Genomic DNA, 16,978 nt, shown 5'->3' on the forward strand with positions numbered 1-16,978 from the left:
AGAATAACACAATGGCTGGCCGTGTTGAATAAAAATGATGCTTCTTTGTTTGTGATGTGTATTTCTTTATTTGAATGTACAGATCTAGATTCTGAACATTGCAACAAGCTCAAAGTGGTTACAAAAACAACCTTACCCAAAGACAAATAATAATTTGATTCTTTGAATTCCTATTTTGTTAGTAACTATCTCAGGAAAGAGCAATATGCTCTGCAGCTTGCTATAAATTGATTTGTCAGAACTTTCATATACATCCAAGGATTCAAGTCTTAATGAACAGCTTATTTGTTTATACATACCAAATCTCTTGAGACTCTGACTGGTGATTGACCAACATCGTTGAGTTTGGCGGCTTGAATAACAGAAAACAGACAGGGTATTTAGATGACTTGTTTAGTGACATATTTTAATAATAAAATCTCAGTACGTGGCTTATTGGGTGGATGGTGGAAATCTTTCAGTAATAGCTTAAAATAAGTGGAAAATTAATATGTAGGGTTTGCTTTTGTGCTGATAGAGCTCAGTAAATTGTCAGACGCTGCCTACTACCCATTTTACAGACAGTGGTGTATCATGTCAAGGAGTCAAATATGCATTTCACTTCCGTACTAGGTTCTCAATTGGATTCATACAGAAAAAGCATTTAAAGATATGCAGCAAGTAGATTCTTTTCCAGACATTAGGAGAATGATTCATTCCCGCATGAACATCAGCCTTCTAAGTCTGTAATGAATGTATAACAGACAGCTTCATTTTGTTATGATTGTTCTCCTAAATCTGTACCACAGGCTGCATTACACTTTTAGGCTTACTCTGTTGCAATTTGCATCTCCTGTTACCACTCTAAGATGGTGTTTGGTAGTATTAAGTGATACTACTGGGAAATGTGAACCATGAAAAACCAGCTGTGATTTATTTCTAACTTCTGTGATGCTGCTTGACTTGATCTTGCTTTGCCTTATTGTATCATTCAGTGTGATGAAGGCAGTAATGCCTTTATAAAATATTATGACCAGTTAGTAGACTTTAAAAAACAAACAAACAAAACAATTTAGATGGTTTTGGGTTAACTTTCTTATTAATTAAAACTGAATCTTGCATAGTGAGGTGGTGTTTTGAACATCAAAAATCTGTGGGCAACAGCAAGTAGGCATTTTGCTTACTACAGCTATGAAAAGTAGAGTTGAGAATGAGACAAAATTAAATGTGGTGTAATTTTAAATGAGCGCAAAAGATAGGGTTGGAAAAAGTCAGTAACTTCAAAAGTCTACCAGTGATTTTTTTTTTGCTAATGTAGTTGGTTCTGCGACCTGTTCTGTAAGTGTTTCTTCACAGCTCAGTTTTGAACAAGGCTATCATTTAGCTGGCGCATGTGGAACCTCTGGTGGTGTGCTTTTCATGTTTTCTTGCTGTGAATCTGGTGTTTACTTGTGAAATTAGTTTCCCCTAATTTCAGTGTGTGGTTTGCTTGTTGGAGAGTAATGATTTCTGTTGATTGAAATGAAAACAGTCAGGTTGCTCAAGGCACTTTCAGAGGACATTTCATTCGCACAATCACCGTGTTGTTCTTCAGCTGCTGTTTGAGAATAGCGGGGATAGCATTTTGTGAAAGTACTTTTATTTGTGAGGGTTTTCCTTGTCAGTGGCCATAAGCTGATTTGGCTCCTTTCCTGAGGTCTTTCAACACGCACTAATGAATCCTGTTTTGATATCACCCCCAACTGTTTTCTGTTATTGCTTTTGGTAGTTTAAAGGATTAAAAAAGAGTAGAGTAGAAGTGAGAAGCTCTTGATTCAGTACTGTGCAGATCTCTGTTTTATTAAAGCTCCATTTCACTGTTGTTTGTTTAGTATTTTTGTATATGTACTAGAGGAGGAGGAGAGATCCAAGCCCAGTATCATGCGAGATAAAGGATTTGAGCAGAGAAGCTCCAAATAAGTGAAATGTTTCCTATGCAGCAGGATGAGTTTCTAGAACTGTTGTTTCATGCTAACGCTGGGATGCTTTTGAACGTGTCACTATCAGGAGAATAAGTGACTAGCAGTGCGTGGCATTGTGTTACAGGTAGCTTTGTTTTCTTCTCCAAAAGTCTGTGTTCTACTCTGTGTGGAGATAATCTTCTAATTTTACATATTTTCATAGTGAAGATAAAGATTTATCTTCTCCTTTAATTGCCATTTAAACATCAAAGTTTGCCTTAAATGAGGATTCTGCTCTGTGCTTGGGTCACTGAAAGGAGCTTGGTGGTGGCGTGGTGCTGCCTCCTGTAGAGGACTGAGACATCGAGTTCTTGTTGGTGAGAAGTGATTGAGTTCTGCAGGACTGCACTCTGTGTGATATAGATTATAAAACAGCATTTAAGCAGAAGATAGTATATTAGTGAGAGACATAATTTCTTATGTAATCTACTTACTACCTTAGTTGTCTTTCTTTCTGGTCAGTTAAAACAGTCAGAATGCCCTGAAGGGCATCAGACTTCTCCAACAGACACAGCTCCTCTAAGTGCCCGCCTTCTACTCCGCTGCAGTCAAGTGTGTCTCATGGACCAGGCATGCATCAGGAGTGCTTTCGGGTGCACTTAGTTGTAAAATATTTTCTGTTTAAAAAGTAGCTGCCGGCAGCACTTTGGCATTTCTGGGCGCAGGCAGAACCTTGGCCTGGTTTAGAGGTACTCAAATTTTTTTTTTTTTTAAGTAGATGATTCTTCCAATCCATCGCCTGTTTTCCAGTGTCCTATATTTACTTGTTGCTTATCTGTAGATATTAATGTAGTACTCAGAGGTATTTCTGTGAATACATCAGAAAAAAATCTTTGTATGTGAGACTTCAACGTGAAGGGAATGTGAGCTCCTTAAGTTTCATAAATCATATTATAAGACCACACTGTGTTGTTTTTAAATCTCTTCATTAATGCCCTTACGTTCGTTTATTTGTCAGCTTGCTACAAGGACCAAATTATGGCTTTCATGTTAATAAGGGTAGGTGGGAAAAAGACGGATGAGAACCACCAAGCCAGTGTTGGGCGGGGTTGCCAAAATCTACACCCTAAGAAACCTGTGAAATCGGTTGCGAGTCTGTGTTTTGTTGTCCCTTCCTGTGACGTGCCACACCCTCGGAAAACTCCACATAACCATCTTTTTCTGCAGTCTGGCCAAGTAAACCCCTAAGCTATGAACTCGATAATAACAGAGATTTTGCTGTTGATAGAATTCTTCAGTTGTATTTTAGGAGCAGAATGCCGACTTGGCCACGTTCAATAGCATTCCTGTTCCGTAGCAGCGATATTCGGGGTCAGTTGAATAATGCTGCTGGCTGTATCCAGATTAGTCTGTCACTTAGCTTTCCTGGGAGGGCACAGGTACTTATGCAAGGATCGTATTAGGAAGGGAGAGCAAAACTTCTCCTGAGCGTCTACAGAGTGGAAGGTGATATTGAAGGTGCAGGTTCGACACACTTGGTTATACAAAGCCTCTGTAGAACAACCACAGAATCTCCTTGAAGCTTTGCAAACCATGCTAATTCATTCCCATTACCTCTCTGCTCTAGTCTGTGTTTAGGTTTTTAGTGAAACTTCTTCAGCTATCATTAGTACAGAATTTTAATGGTTCAAGTTGTCTATTAAAGCCACTCAAGTGTGTCTGTCTCCCAACTAGTTATTCTTGCCAGTTTGTTGTACCACTGGCATTGAAATTCACTTGGCTTGTTCCTATGGATGTTCCTAATCGTGTAGTCTGGTGAGGCACCTCAGGTACAGACTAAAATAAGGAACGCTTTAAATTGCTGCTTCTGCCCGGTGGAATAATTTGATTTCAGTCTTCTCCATGTGATGGCATTAATGAAGGAATGCAGTTTTATTAAAATTTTCTGTGTGAAGGTGTGTCATCGCTTGAACGAAGCGTGTAGAAGCATTTTTACCAGCTAGAGAGCTTTAGAGCTGATACGCTTGTGCTTTTGATCTGCTAGTACGTGGTCATCTTGTAGCATTGCGATTACAACCCTAAAATGAGCGTTTCATTGCGTGTGGATGTAGCTAACCATAAAAGAAGCTTTCAAGTTTTCCAGGCCAGACATGCTGACTTGTGCAGAGAAGGGTTGTGCCCGTGTTAACTCAGACTCAAGTGAGAGATGTCTCCATGGAGTCAGACCAAAATTCACCTAGCCCATGAATCCTTTCTTCAGCATACACAGCTATTTAAATGTAATGCTAAAATGTAAGGAGAACGCCTTGTCAATCTACTCTTCCAGGTTCTGAGAGCCTGTGGCATGTAGCTTGGTTTTTTACTAGGCCTTGAATGACTTCTTTGAATCTGTCTTACTGGTTTTTGAGCCCTCGTTAGACACTGCCACATTAGACACTGTCAGTGTCCTGTGGCAGTAAGTTAAACTCCTTAATGGTAGATCAGGTGGAATACATTCTTCTAATGGTAAGGGCTGGTTGGGGGCAATGCAGCTGAACCAAACTGTTCGTCTCTGCATTGCACCTCTGGCTCAGATGGACGTGCCTTGAGGTTTGGGTTGTGGGTATGATGGATGGTTTCCTGCTGTTAAAGCGCTGCATCATTTGGATGTGGTAGGGAGGATTTGAACAAGTATTTTGATAATGAATGAAGATGAACTCACTGGTGAACATCTGCGGAAGAAAGATACAGATAGTAATATTTTCCCTAAAGGCGATAATTTTTGCTTCCTCTTCATCCCTATGGAGTAGTGTGTCCTTTAATTGCTAGATATACAAGTAGTCAGGGAGATTTTTATTTTTTATTTTTTTTTGCTTTGAGGAGTTTCCCAGGAGTGCGAAGGGTTCTTTAAGGTTGTTGCCTGCACCCTTTTGTATGTAATGGGGTGTACTAAAAGTCAGCGTGGGCTGGCCCACTTCACTTGTGTTAGTTTTACTATTATTGCTAGGGCATTGTGGCAGAAGGGGTTGACAGCTAGAGCACGTAGGCATGTAGTATGTGGCAGCTAGCTCATTCTGAAATCTAAGCAGCTGTATCTTTACTGCTAAAATTATCTTTGTTAGGTTAAGCCTAACACATGTTGCAACCAGATCTTTTTGGTATTAGTGTCCCTTCTTTCTCGGAAGAAAACCAAGTAATGAAAACAAATCTGTTTGTATGCTTCAAAAGAAACTGCCTTGGATGACAGAAACTTTGGAATAGGGAGACAGCATACAGGTGCTGTTAGTGTATTTCTAGCTCTGTCCTTGAAGTGACAGCTTGTTGCATGGGGAGGGTGTTTGCAGGGGGAGGGCTGAAGTTTTCAAATCACTTTGTACAACCCCCTTTTTTTAACAGCATTGTGAAAGCACTAGCTGAAATAACTAAAGCGCTTTTTTTTTTTCTTCAGAAGACGCCAGCAAGAAGGTAAACTTGGAAGGATTCTGACCCCTTCACTTTTAATTTCTCGACTGCACTACAAGCAACCAGAATGTCGGGGGCTTCTGTGAAGGTGGCTGTTCGGGTCCGGCCCTTCAACTCCCGAGAAACCAGCAAAGAATCTAAATGTATCATCCAGATGCAAGGCAATTCAACCAGTAAGTTTATTTTAATTGCATAAGGGAGTCTCTCTTTCTCCTCTCCCTCTCTGCTTAATTGTATTCTTTTTATCAGACTAAACTTGTACTGTGTACGTTACATCATCCAGAATTGCCCTTTTAGGAAACCTTAATCTCCTCTGAGGCTGTCATTGCAAACTAAATTATCTCTGATTTCACGAGAAAGTCTAAGTCACGAGTGTCTTGATTTCAGGGCTGTTGCTTACGGTGTGTGCTTGTGGTGAGTTGTGAATTCTGCAGGAAGATTAGGAGACAGAAGTGAAAACCTTTTCAGTTAACTTCAGTATGTGGGAATATCACGTGGACTGAGAGATACAGGGATGTGGTAGGCCGCCAGATGATAATGCTTGTGGTGTATCTCATGCTTGGGTCTGGTGCTTTACTTCCTAATGTGCTTATTTGGCAGTCTGTGCTTTTGTTTAGGAGCATAGTTTGAGTGAGACAACTGAGGGAAAAAGATACCAGGTTTTATGCTTTCCAGACTAGATGGCAAAACAACGGACTTCTCTAACCGATCAGAAGTGTTAGGTTTATTAACTAATTATTGTGGATCAAATTAGGAGGAGAAGATTCTTCTTATGGGAAACTGAATATGGACACACCATTAATCGATTTTTATGTGCGTCTGAAAATACTGATACCATTTTCTGCAGTGTTGCGTAGACTGAGCTACACCTATAAATGGGACTTCTGATGGTAGTTTGTTATTGTTGGGTAATGAAGTCATGTCTTCTTGTGTGTACCTTAAGGAAGTAACGTTCTAAGAGTACTGAGTTATTTCCCTGTGATTAGTTGTGTGTTTGCTGTTAATAGAAAGGTTGCATAGAGCCCCCCTCTGCTTTTTATTTCCCTTTTAGTTGAGGCTGTACTTCAGTCTGCTTATGCAATGGAATCTGTGGTATCAGTTAGATTCTGTAAAATGTTTGTGGTTCAGTGAAAGAGAGGCATCATGCAGAAGAGACCTCACTCTTTTCAGTGCATTGACTTCTTATCTTCAGACCCTCTGTGGGATATTTCCTGGAGAGACAATTTTTAGCTGGATTTTCAAGATTCCATTTAAAATGAGGGGAAAAAAATGTTTAGAAGTCTTCTCATGTATAAGCAGGACCTTGTATCCAAACATTGCCTGCCAACTTTCAGACCAAAACAGCGTAGAAGGGAAGAACTGTAGGCTCCAATAGATGGCATTTATTATGGAAATGCCACCAAGCTCTGAACTACAGCAGCACTGCTGGGTGCCTCTGTAATAGGTTTTCTCGCTGCTGTCATGACGTGATGGCAATAATTTTAGAAGCTTAAGATTGCTTAACTCCAGGAGCCTGTGGAAACTGTTTGTGCTACAATGACAAGGGTGACCAGAGAATCTCTGTCAGCCTGTCTGTCAACGGCTATAGAAGTCAGCGGGGACAAAAAACACCGGTTCTGTTTCTGAATGCTAGAGCTGCGCTGCAGAGATACTTGAACGGTCAAGAGATTGTGTTAGCTTTCAAAAGGAGAAAAATACTTCTTGATTTATCTTGTTGGAAATTTCTTTACAGCTTTTGCTGTATTTTTTATTCTGGAAATGTTTAATCTGCAGCCTTCTGTGTGAGTCTTATGGCTGTGGTACGAGATGGGTGATACGACAGATGGTCAGGTTTAAGTCATCAGGGGCCATTACACAGGCTGTGGGAAAGGAACCATCAGTTGCAGTAGTTACACGTTCTTACAGTGTGGGGGCTATTTTCCTCTTATTTCCTTCTTTGAAGAGACATACGGAAACAGCTGTAGACAGAGGAGTAATTTTCCCTCAATGAACAGAAAAGGTTCTTACGATGAAAGATAAGAAAAAGGCATGGCTTGATGGAAAAACCTGAGCAGAAATCTTCCTCTCAAAAATCAGTTAAGCTGTCTGATGCACATAACTTCAGGCTGAAATCTTTCTGGTGTGCTTCCAGCCTAGGTGCATAAGTACTGTTGCTATTTTTTCCATTCTTTCTGTCTGTTGTAATCTTGCAGCCTCTCAGTTACGTTATTGAACTCATTACTATAAAGTTTGGAACTTGTTGGCTAAATGCAGACTACAGAAAGTGATTCTAATGCACCTGACTTGCGTATCTGATGCTGCAGTTGAAAAATAAACGGGAATCAGTCATAATTCTTGTAAGGCTCTGGACTGCCAGCCTTGTACCCTCAACCATGTGGTGAAGTGAACAAGGCTTAGATATCTTACCTCTGAGAAGGTTATTTTTTCAATTGTGCACTGGTCAAGTTGACAGGAGGCAAATCTGAGAAGCTGGTGGAATGTGGGATAGTAACTACTTTAAGCCTCCAAGGCAGTTCAAGTTCCCTTATCTTGGAATTAAAGTTGAATAGACTATTGTGATGAACAGGATTCATGAGGCAGTGTGAAGTCGGATAACCGAGAAGGGATTTTGCGTGCTACTTGAGCCTTATTTTCTTCTGTATTGATTGGCCAAGCTGAGTGAGTCCTGAGTTTAAATAGCATCCAAGTCTGAGGTTTTTAAGCCTATTGGCAATATAGGCAGAAAATGTGCTATAGTGAAACCAAAGCAAATCATTTGGTGTTATTTTAAGAAAAATAGTATAGAGATATAGATAAGTATGTTGCAGGTATGCTCCATTTATCCTTTCCCTAATGAATGCATGCAGAAAGTGTTTTGTGAGGCATCCATAATAAAGTATTGTTGAAATTGGAATGCTGGAATTCAGGGTTGTTTCCTGATGTACTGCTTTTGTTTGTCAGTTTTTGTGTGAATTCAGCTGTTTATACTTTTTGGAGTGCCTGCTATTCATGGGGGACTTGCCAGCAAAATATAGTATTCTCCTGGGCCACAAAGCTTATTCTCAGTTTAGTTCTGCAGTTTAACTTTGCATTCAAAGCAAAACAAGTGTAATTTCGCGGACTTCAGGTCTCCTCCAGAATTAACTTGGCCTTGGCTTTTAGGTCACTTGTATGTGGTCAAGGCCTTTAATCAAGGTCTGCAGGGAAACTCTGATTTTTATAATTTCTCAGTGTTTAAAAAATGTTCTGTTTCTTAAAACGTCAGAGAAAGTTCTCGCCAAGTGCTTTATCCTGCTATGTTAAGAACACTAATGATGCAGTGACAGTTAAGTCAGTTAACAAGGAAGCGTTTCTGTTTCAACTTATCCACATTTAAACTTGAAACATACAGAAATCACTTGACATGTGGTTTGTGCTGCAGCAATTGAACTAATGAAATATACAGAAGTAACTAAACCTGAAAGTAATGAATACAGCAGTGCTCCTGCAGGAAGTGCTCTTACTGTGAGCAGTCAGGATTTCTGTGTTTCTGTCTGAAGGGTGCAGAATATGGAAATTCTGAAATCAGAAACATTTTTTGTCTAGTATTATAAATTCTTTGTTTTTCTTTATGGTTGTGGAAGGAAGTGATCTGCAGTGATACAGTATCATGCAGGTAAAGCTTTGTCAGAGTGCATCACTGAGTCTTTTTGGTTCTGAAATATATATTGCAAAAATGGAATTCTGCAGTCCAGCTCAAGTCACATGTGCTTACTGCATTAAGGGGCTGGTATTTTGGCAGAAGGCCTGTGCTGCTCAGATCGTATCAGATTGCAGATGGTATCCATTTGAATCATCCTGTCAGAAGTTCTTCAGTGGAAATGGGAGAACTGGGGGTAGAAGAATAAAAGACAATAGAGGAATTCCTAAAGACAGGAGATGTTAGAAACTGCAAAATCCTACTACTTAAGAAGTTAATTTGGGAATGCAAAAAGATTCCAAGAAAAGAAGAGGCAATGCCACCATCAAATTGTTAAATAAAAATAATAAAAAATACATTATCTGAGTGGGACTCTTTTCTTAAAAGAGCTTCCTTGTATTTTATTATCATCATTTAGTGATGGAAAAAAATAAGGCTTGCTTTAGAAGTACCTGCTATGCAAGCAGGTAGTCCAGTATAATCTTGTGCACACGTACCCTCTCAGGTCTAGGCATGGTAAGGCTGGGTTTGCAGCATTGCTCCTAATCCAGTCAGCAGTGCCGGGGTTCCTGGTAAGACATGTATGTACCTTGAGGGATAAGTTAATGGGCTCCAAAGACTTTTCATATTGATAATTAACTCCCTGGGGTGATCCCTCTGCTAGCAGTCCTTACAATCAGTTAGCTTGACATGGTGTAATACATTGTTTGTTCCATATTCTGCCATTATGGAATACTTTCAAGTGAAACGTGGTATTAGTGGACTTGCAAGTTACATTTGTGGTGGTAGTTTGGTTAAAATCCCCCATAAAAACTGAAACAGACTGAAGCTTCTTAGATAACCCTAAAGCAGTTTAGTCTTTCCCTCTGAGACAGCTGTATTTCATTTTGTTGGTCTTCAGATTTGGAAGTTTATTTGCTTTTGTATTTTCTTTAATGTACTGGATATATAGCTTTATCATGCTCGAGGTTAAACTCACTAGCAGCTTTGTGAAATGAGATTTCAAGAACAGGTCTTGAACCAGTGGCTGTCAGCATACCTTGCTTGGTTGTTTTATTGTTAACTCCTGCTTGCTCTTTTTTGTTCAGGGTGGTTTGCACCAATGCATCTTGCAACATATTCGTTAGTGTCAGTCCAGTTCATAAATTACTGTTTTTTATGGTGAGTGGGGAAGAAAATCCTGCTGCATAATATATGGGGTGAGAGGTGAGCTATAGATTTGAAAGTATTTTGTCAGTAGTTCTTGTATCAGTTTTTTAAATATTTCAATAATAAATAATGTTGGCAGCTGTTGCCTTAAATTATTGAAATAAAAAGCCAAACTGTTCTTTTTCTAAAGAGCTTCTTAGTGTTATGGTGCTTTTGTGGTGTTTGTTTTGTTTTTGGTGGAAATGATTTGATAATCCTTCTGTCCATAAATAAATAATGCAAAAAGAAAAAGTTGAAATGAAGCAGAGGTTCAAGCTATTAGCTACAAGACAGTATTTAGACAGTCATCGCTAGTGGAGAGTCTAGTTAGCTTTTTCTTTTAAAAAGCTGGATCAGTGTGTAGAAAACTGAAATAATGAAGACAGGAAATGAGGAATTGTCCTACTTGTAATAAGTCCTCTGTAGTTGATTGTGCATTAGATAATGAAGATAGGTTTTAGCATCTCATAACGTATTGTAGCTTGTGGGTGCCAGTGAAGGGGTGAAACCAAGTTCTCAAACTCAGGCTCATGTGAGATTACTGTGTACTCTGATTTTGCCACAAACTGCGTGCAAAATGCAGCTACGCAGCCTAGGTATATTAAAAGATGGGAGGGCAACTGAATCCTCAGAGTAGGACCGAAAGGGGATTTTAGATGGGGAGAAAGAAATCCTTTTTGTCTTTTTAACTCAGTGATTGTCTTTGTAGCTTTGTAATGTTGGAAAGTTCTTTTCTGGACTGCCTAAGGTATTTAATGAAAACAGGGACAGTGGAGCAGTCCCGGCTGCCAGTAACAATAGTCCCAGCTGCTGCTGTAGACAGATGGCAACTAGGTTCTCAAGCAGGCATCCCTGGTGTCAGAAAAGCTTTGTAAGGATTTCTGGAGTTAATTTGTAGAAGTTGGGGTGGGGGGAGGGAAATCTTTTTTTTCTAATCGTGGTTATTTTTTTCCCGAAGGTGTCTAAACCTAAGTAAACTTTTTTAAAAAAAATCCTAATAGAAGAGCATCTAATTTGAGTTCCTTTTTTCTTCTAAAACGTGTCCTGCTTCATGCAGCTGTTCTGAAGCAAAATAAAAATGAGCGGGAAAGTAGGACTTAGCCTTGCGGGGATTTGATTTATGGTGCTCTTTGTGTAAATTACTTATTTCAAATATAATGCTAAAATTGCTGGTGTTTAGATAATACCAAAGTGAAAAGTACTGAAAGGTCCTTGGAGCAAGGTAGCCTAATCAGTTATTCATCTAACACTTTACTGGTATACACTGACAGGGATTAATTGTTAAAATTGGCCTTTTTCATTGTTATGTGACTCTAAAAAGTACTAACCTCTTTCAAAGAAGCTTACTCCTTAGGGTAAACGAGTAGGATTTGCTGATCTTTTGCGTTCTGATTCAACTCCTGACTGGTTTCTGAATGAAAAGCCATGCTGAATGGCAAAGAAACCCTATTGTGTGTGCATGCCTTCAAGGGAATAAAAAGTTGGTTTTTCTTCTGAGGTGGCATTCTGTAAGCATAGGTCAGATATTTCCATGATACAAGTGCCTTAGTGAAACTGATCTTTGGTTTAAGTTACTGATGAGAGAAGTCCTGAATGAGAACCTGGCTTTCCTTTAGGCTAGTGCTGAGGATTTGTAGATAGTGAAGTAGTGGGAATTTGTGTAGCGGCTGCTACACAGGTAGGAAAGGCAAGCAAGGAGTTTAGTGTGGTGGTTTTACCTAATAGCTTTTCCTCCCTTATAAATCACAAATGAGACATTTTCAATGCAATTACAGAGTAGGTGGGAAGATTCACTTTTATAGAGTTCAGTCTTGACTCTCAATCTGTTTTCTGAAAATGAATAATTTTAGATTAAAAGAAAAAATAAGCATACCGTTTCCGATACGGCTTGTGCCTGCCAAGAAGCAGGCACAAGTTGTTAAAGCTTGTCTTGATTAGTGTTTATTTTCCACATCCAGCTTGTTTTTCGTCTTTTAAAGTGTTTCCAGTTTTTTTGCTTGCATCTTGAGGTTGCATCAGGAAGATAAACTGAAGTGGAAGAAAGTCACTTAACCTCATCCAGATTTCCTGGTCTGTACATGCTCATAACTGTGGTTAAAACAAAATGAATGTTTGTCCAGTATGTTAATATACACTGCAGTCATGGTAGATGTTATCAAAGTGGGCTGTCTTTTGAGAAGGTACGCTGTGCATCCTATGGAAGATGCTTGAATTGCCTTGCTGTGGAGGTTGAACGGGGAGATCATGTGAAAGACAAGTCACAGTCACAGTGGTGGTGATGACCCAAGTTCCTCTACTGCCTCTCCTGTCACCACTTACCACGCTTGTTGCAAGTCCCATACCAGGCAAGAGAAGGCCTGAATGCAAGCTGGCTCTGAGAGAAAATGGAGGCAATTACTGTTCTCTTCTAAATAGCTGTATCACAAGTGGGGTTTGGTGGGCTGGGGGGGTCGCTGCTGGAGTTTTTTTCTGACACTACTGAAGCGCACTCTAGGAGCAGGAGTCAGAGCAAATGGTAATGTCAGAGGTAATGCTGAACACAGACGAGCAAAGATTCTACATCTGAACATTAGATCTCTTTTTTCCCATTTATATATTTTGTTACAATAATTTTTTTGTAGAAAACAATCCTGGAACCTTAGTGAGGTACTTGGTTTTCCTTCTAAAGCATTTCTCGTGGTTGTACAAAAAATAACTTGAAGTGTTGATTCTGAACACCATTAAAAAAACCATATGCACACGCATTTTGGAAGATGACTTGAAGGTGGGGGTGGAGAAGATGAACAGTTAATGATTAAGGGTGCAAATATTTGGCCTAGAGCAAGACCATCGGATGGCCAAGCTATTCCAGCTAATGTTAAATGCAGTTGGACTTCTGCAAAATGTTAAGGAGTTAGTACGGATCTGTATTAGACAGGTGATAATACTAATGAACCCAGAGAGGTTTTGTGTGTCAGTGGTGAGTAAAATTGTGCAAAATGCTTCTTCTTCAGAATTAGTGCCCACTGACCATGCACACAGAACAAGGGCTTTTAGAGGTGTTTCTTTATAAATGCTTAAGTAACGTGCCTTCTGTCATTATGACGATTTGCATTATCTTACTTCTACTTGCAATGAGAACTGCTTCAAGAATCCAACATTTTCACTGCGTGAATCATTTCAGCTCTTGAGGCTGTCAGAACCAACTCCCCAGGATTCTGCTGCTGCATGATGTCCTTTTAACGGAGTACTGACAATGTGTCTGAAGGTCAAAATGGCCTTCGTAGAAAGCCTTTGGCTTTTGGTGACAAAGTCATGTAAAAGCGGAGAGTGGGGAGTGAGATTGTATTGTCTTAAAGCAAAAAAAAAACAAACAAAAACAGGAGAAAAGAATTGAGCAGAACTCCAGTGCTTAGCCAGCCACGGCATGAAGCTGATGCACAACTTCTGCAGCAGGATGCCATCAGGTAATCAAATCACAATGGAAGTTTTGGGATGGTTTGGGTTCAGCTTTTCAGATAGCTAGAGCAGCGTGGTTCGACTAGCTCCCACTTGATGCAAAGCCTGCTGGCATGCTGTTCTCCCAGAACGCCAGCTGTAGAGATGGTATTTATAGCAGTTGGATCTGCAAGAGCAGCTGAGGATGAGAGCGGCTTTCCAGCAGCTTCTGTGAGCGAGCCTTTGCCTTGCTCTGGTGCTGGTGAGCACAACGCCCTCCCCCACCCAACCTTTCTCCCAGTGCAGGGCTGAAATTCCACAGTGGGGAGAGAATCCGGTTGAATTCCAAATGAGCTGTTCTTAGCTTCTATTTGGTCGCCTTTCCTTTTAATGATTTGAAAAATGCAAACAATGCTTTGAAAAGCAGGCACTGTTTTACAAGCTGGAAGTGTCCATTTCCCTTCATTTATCTCTTGTAATAACAACCCTGAAAGTCTGTCTTATAAAAACAGTATAGCCATATATCTGATTGCAACGTATGCCTAGGAGAGAAGCCTGTATTAAACGTGTTTTTGCGGGGTGTTATTCACGTTCCAGCACAGAAGAATGCCTGCTCCACCCTGCTCTCAGTAACGAACGTGTTCTCATTGTTGTCATTCCAGTCTACAGATGGCGCAGATATATTTTCCAGACACACACATTTTAAGAGACTGTATATTTAATGTTAATTTGGTCTTGTGGATTCAATTCCGAAAGTCCCAGTGCTTTTATATGTTAAATTGATTACTCAGATGCCATAAAATAAAACTACTGCTTGTATTGATTCAAATAGAATTTCAAGAAGGCACAGTAAAGAGCTATTTGGTGTTTGTTTCCCTAAATATTTGTTTCCTTAGCATATTTTCTGTCAACTTCTGCCTGTTTCTTTACCAATAATTATGAGAACAAAACTGTAGACAGGAGTGTGCCTTTTCTGCTAGCTGTTATCTCTTAATGTGTGCTGGCATTTGGTAGGAATGTGTGCTCTGGGTAGGTTACCGCTACCACTAGGAGAATTATTGAGGCTGGTGGGGACTCTTCAGTTAGGTGAAAACTCGTCATTTGAAGTGTTTCTATTTCGTATGTAGAAATAAAGGAGGGTTTGTGCCTTTAGCATTGACAGATGGACAGGGATACAGGGATGGAAGAGGGAAGTGACAGAAAGCAGACCGCATTGCAGAACGATGGAAGTTCAGTGTCTGCAGCTCCATACCCGGCCTCCACCATTACTGGGCTTTATTTCTGAACGGCAATTGATAGGAGGCTACTTTTTTTGAATATTAATCTGTCAGTCTCCTTCCCTCCCCTGCACAGACTGTGTGTCAGCTAATCCTGGGATTTAGCCCAAGTTAATTCTGTCTGCCAGTGTTGATCTGAAGGGCAAACTGCAGTTAGCCGGTTCCTTGCTGGAATACCCTCCAGAGCGACTAAGATGTGGCGTGTCTGATGGCAGCGTGCCCCGAAACACAACTCTGATCGCTGGGGAGGTGGAGCTGTTGAATCAAGTGACTTGAGCTAAATGCAGTGAGGAATAAGAGAATACTTTCAGTTCTTACCTCTTGTGTGCTTTGCATCCTGTGTCTCCATTCGAAGAGTGAAGAGCATTGCTTGTATCCCCAGACAAAGGGCTGCAGGTGATTTCTAACCTGCAAGATTTATGGCATGCTGAGGAGCAGTGCTGCTTGGGATGAAAGCAGATTTTATTTGAACCGCAAATTCAGTACCCTTATAAACTGACATGAGATTTAAGCAGTTAGGAAGGAATTTTCTTTATTCTTTGTGCCCACAAAAATATTGATGCAGCTGAGTAGATGGGAATAGAAATGGGGGCTGATCTTGGCTGAGCTTGCCTTCCCGCCCCCCTTTCTCCTCTGTAGGTTTCCCACTGTCCCTTTACTCTGCTTTAAAGGGGAATGGAAGTGTAAGTCCAGAAATGAAGGCCTGAAGTGGGGATGTGTTTGGGTGTATATTTAGGAAGGAGTGAGGAGACAGAATGCTGCTTCTAACTGAAAGTATCACAAAAGGCTAGAAATTTGTATCAGCTCTCTTCTATGCTTTGCACTCTGGTTACAATTGTAAAATTAAGTGTTTATTTGATGTGTGCTTTTTGGAGATAAACTTCAACAAATGAAAACTGCATTGTAAGGCAAAAAAATAATCCTAAAATGATAATTGGAATGCAAAATAATACATGTTAGAAAATATAAGAGTACCATCTCAATACTGAAGCTCTCCGTCAAAGCTTGCAAACAGCTTTTGCTAAAATTAAAAACTAGAAGTGAATTCGATCCCATAGGTTTGAAAGGCTGAAGGTGTATGTTATTTTTGTGCTGGCTGATCCAGCAGATGGTGGGTGGTATGAAAATGTTACCTAAGGAACAAGGAGTGATCTAGAGGTTGGGCTGTGGAAGTGCCTCGTGCCAAGAAAAAAAGTTACCTGTCAGTGAGGGCATGTAGGATCAAAGTTTTGTGGAGATAGGCTTGTTGTTGATACTGCACATCTAAAATTATAATTCCTTTGATTGTGCTTCAGCTTTCTTCTTATCTTTTATTAGTCAGTACCATTCCTACTATATGCTTTTCCTTTACAAGGACTAATTGGTTAAAATATGTGGGTTGCATCTTGTAATCTAAATCTGCATTGCCAGCCATCTGTTCTGTTTTGAAAAAGTTCTTTTTTTGTAGTTATCCATACTGATCAGCTGCATCGGAAAATGAAGAAGTAGCCTGGAGAGGAGCGGAAAAAAAAGTCTGTCATTTGTATTGTATCAGTTGATTAAGTAGAGAAGCAGAACTGGCATTGTTCTTTTGTGTTTGAGGGAGTGTGGGAACAGGAGTTATATGAGTATCTCTTATATTCTGGGTAACGGGCCATAGGTCGCTTTTTATCCTTTATTTGCCCCTGCAGTTCTCCAATTGTGTAATCGCACAGGATCTCTTTTGATAAGCAGACTCCAGGAAAGTCATGCTAACCTTCCAAAAGCTTTGGAGCACGCTTCTGCTTTTGGAAGTTGTTCTGTTATGGGAGCAGTACCTGTGAGCTGCGTTGGAAGACTGTCATTGTGTTTGAGCTCTGATTTTTCTTTGTGAGTCTTATGCTCTGATTCCTCAGTGACGGTGATTTGTCTGCAAAAATGACTTAGTTGCATATATTTTCCTTGCACATCCCAACCAGTCTCTGGCAAGTTTTACGTACAAAGTACAGAGTGTAGCCTGAAATTACAGCTGCTGACTTGTATATTATCATTTAATAGCACACTTAAGAAAATCAAAGTTTACGAAATAGATCAGGATAACCTAATGTTTGCTTATGTAG

General features: G+C 40.0%; 1 protein-coding gene across 9 annotated transcripts in view; it reads left to right on the forward strand.

Annotated features, from left to right (window-relative positions):
• KIF1B (kinesin family member 1B) overlaps positions 1-16,978 on the forward strand; it is a 96,645-nt gene that overhangs the window by 1,363 nt on the left and 78,304 nt on the right. For 7 of the 9 annotated variants that reach the window (XM_083802607.1, XM_083802611.1, XM_083802613.1 and 4 more), the window contains exon 2: positions 5,347-5,533. In XM_083802607.1, the coding sequence (XP_083658733.1) occupies positions 5,428-5,533 (106 nt within the window). In that variant the 5' untranslated portion in view covers positions 5,347-5,427. The remainder of the gene's footprint in view (positions 1-5,346; positions 5,534-16,978) is intronic. The other 2 variants (XM_083802610.1, XM_083802615.1) reach the window with 1 other exon arrangement.

The sequence above is a fragment of the Anser anser genome (assembly GCF_964211835.1).
Source record: "Anser anser genome assembly, chromosome: 17".
NCBI classification, from domain to species: Eukaryota; Metazoa; Chordata; class Aves; order Anseriformes; family Anatidae; genus Anser; species Anser anser.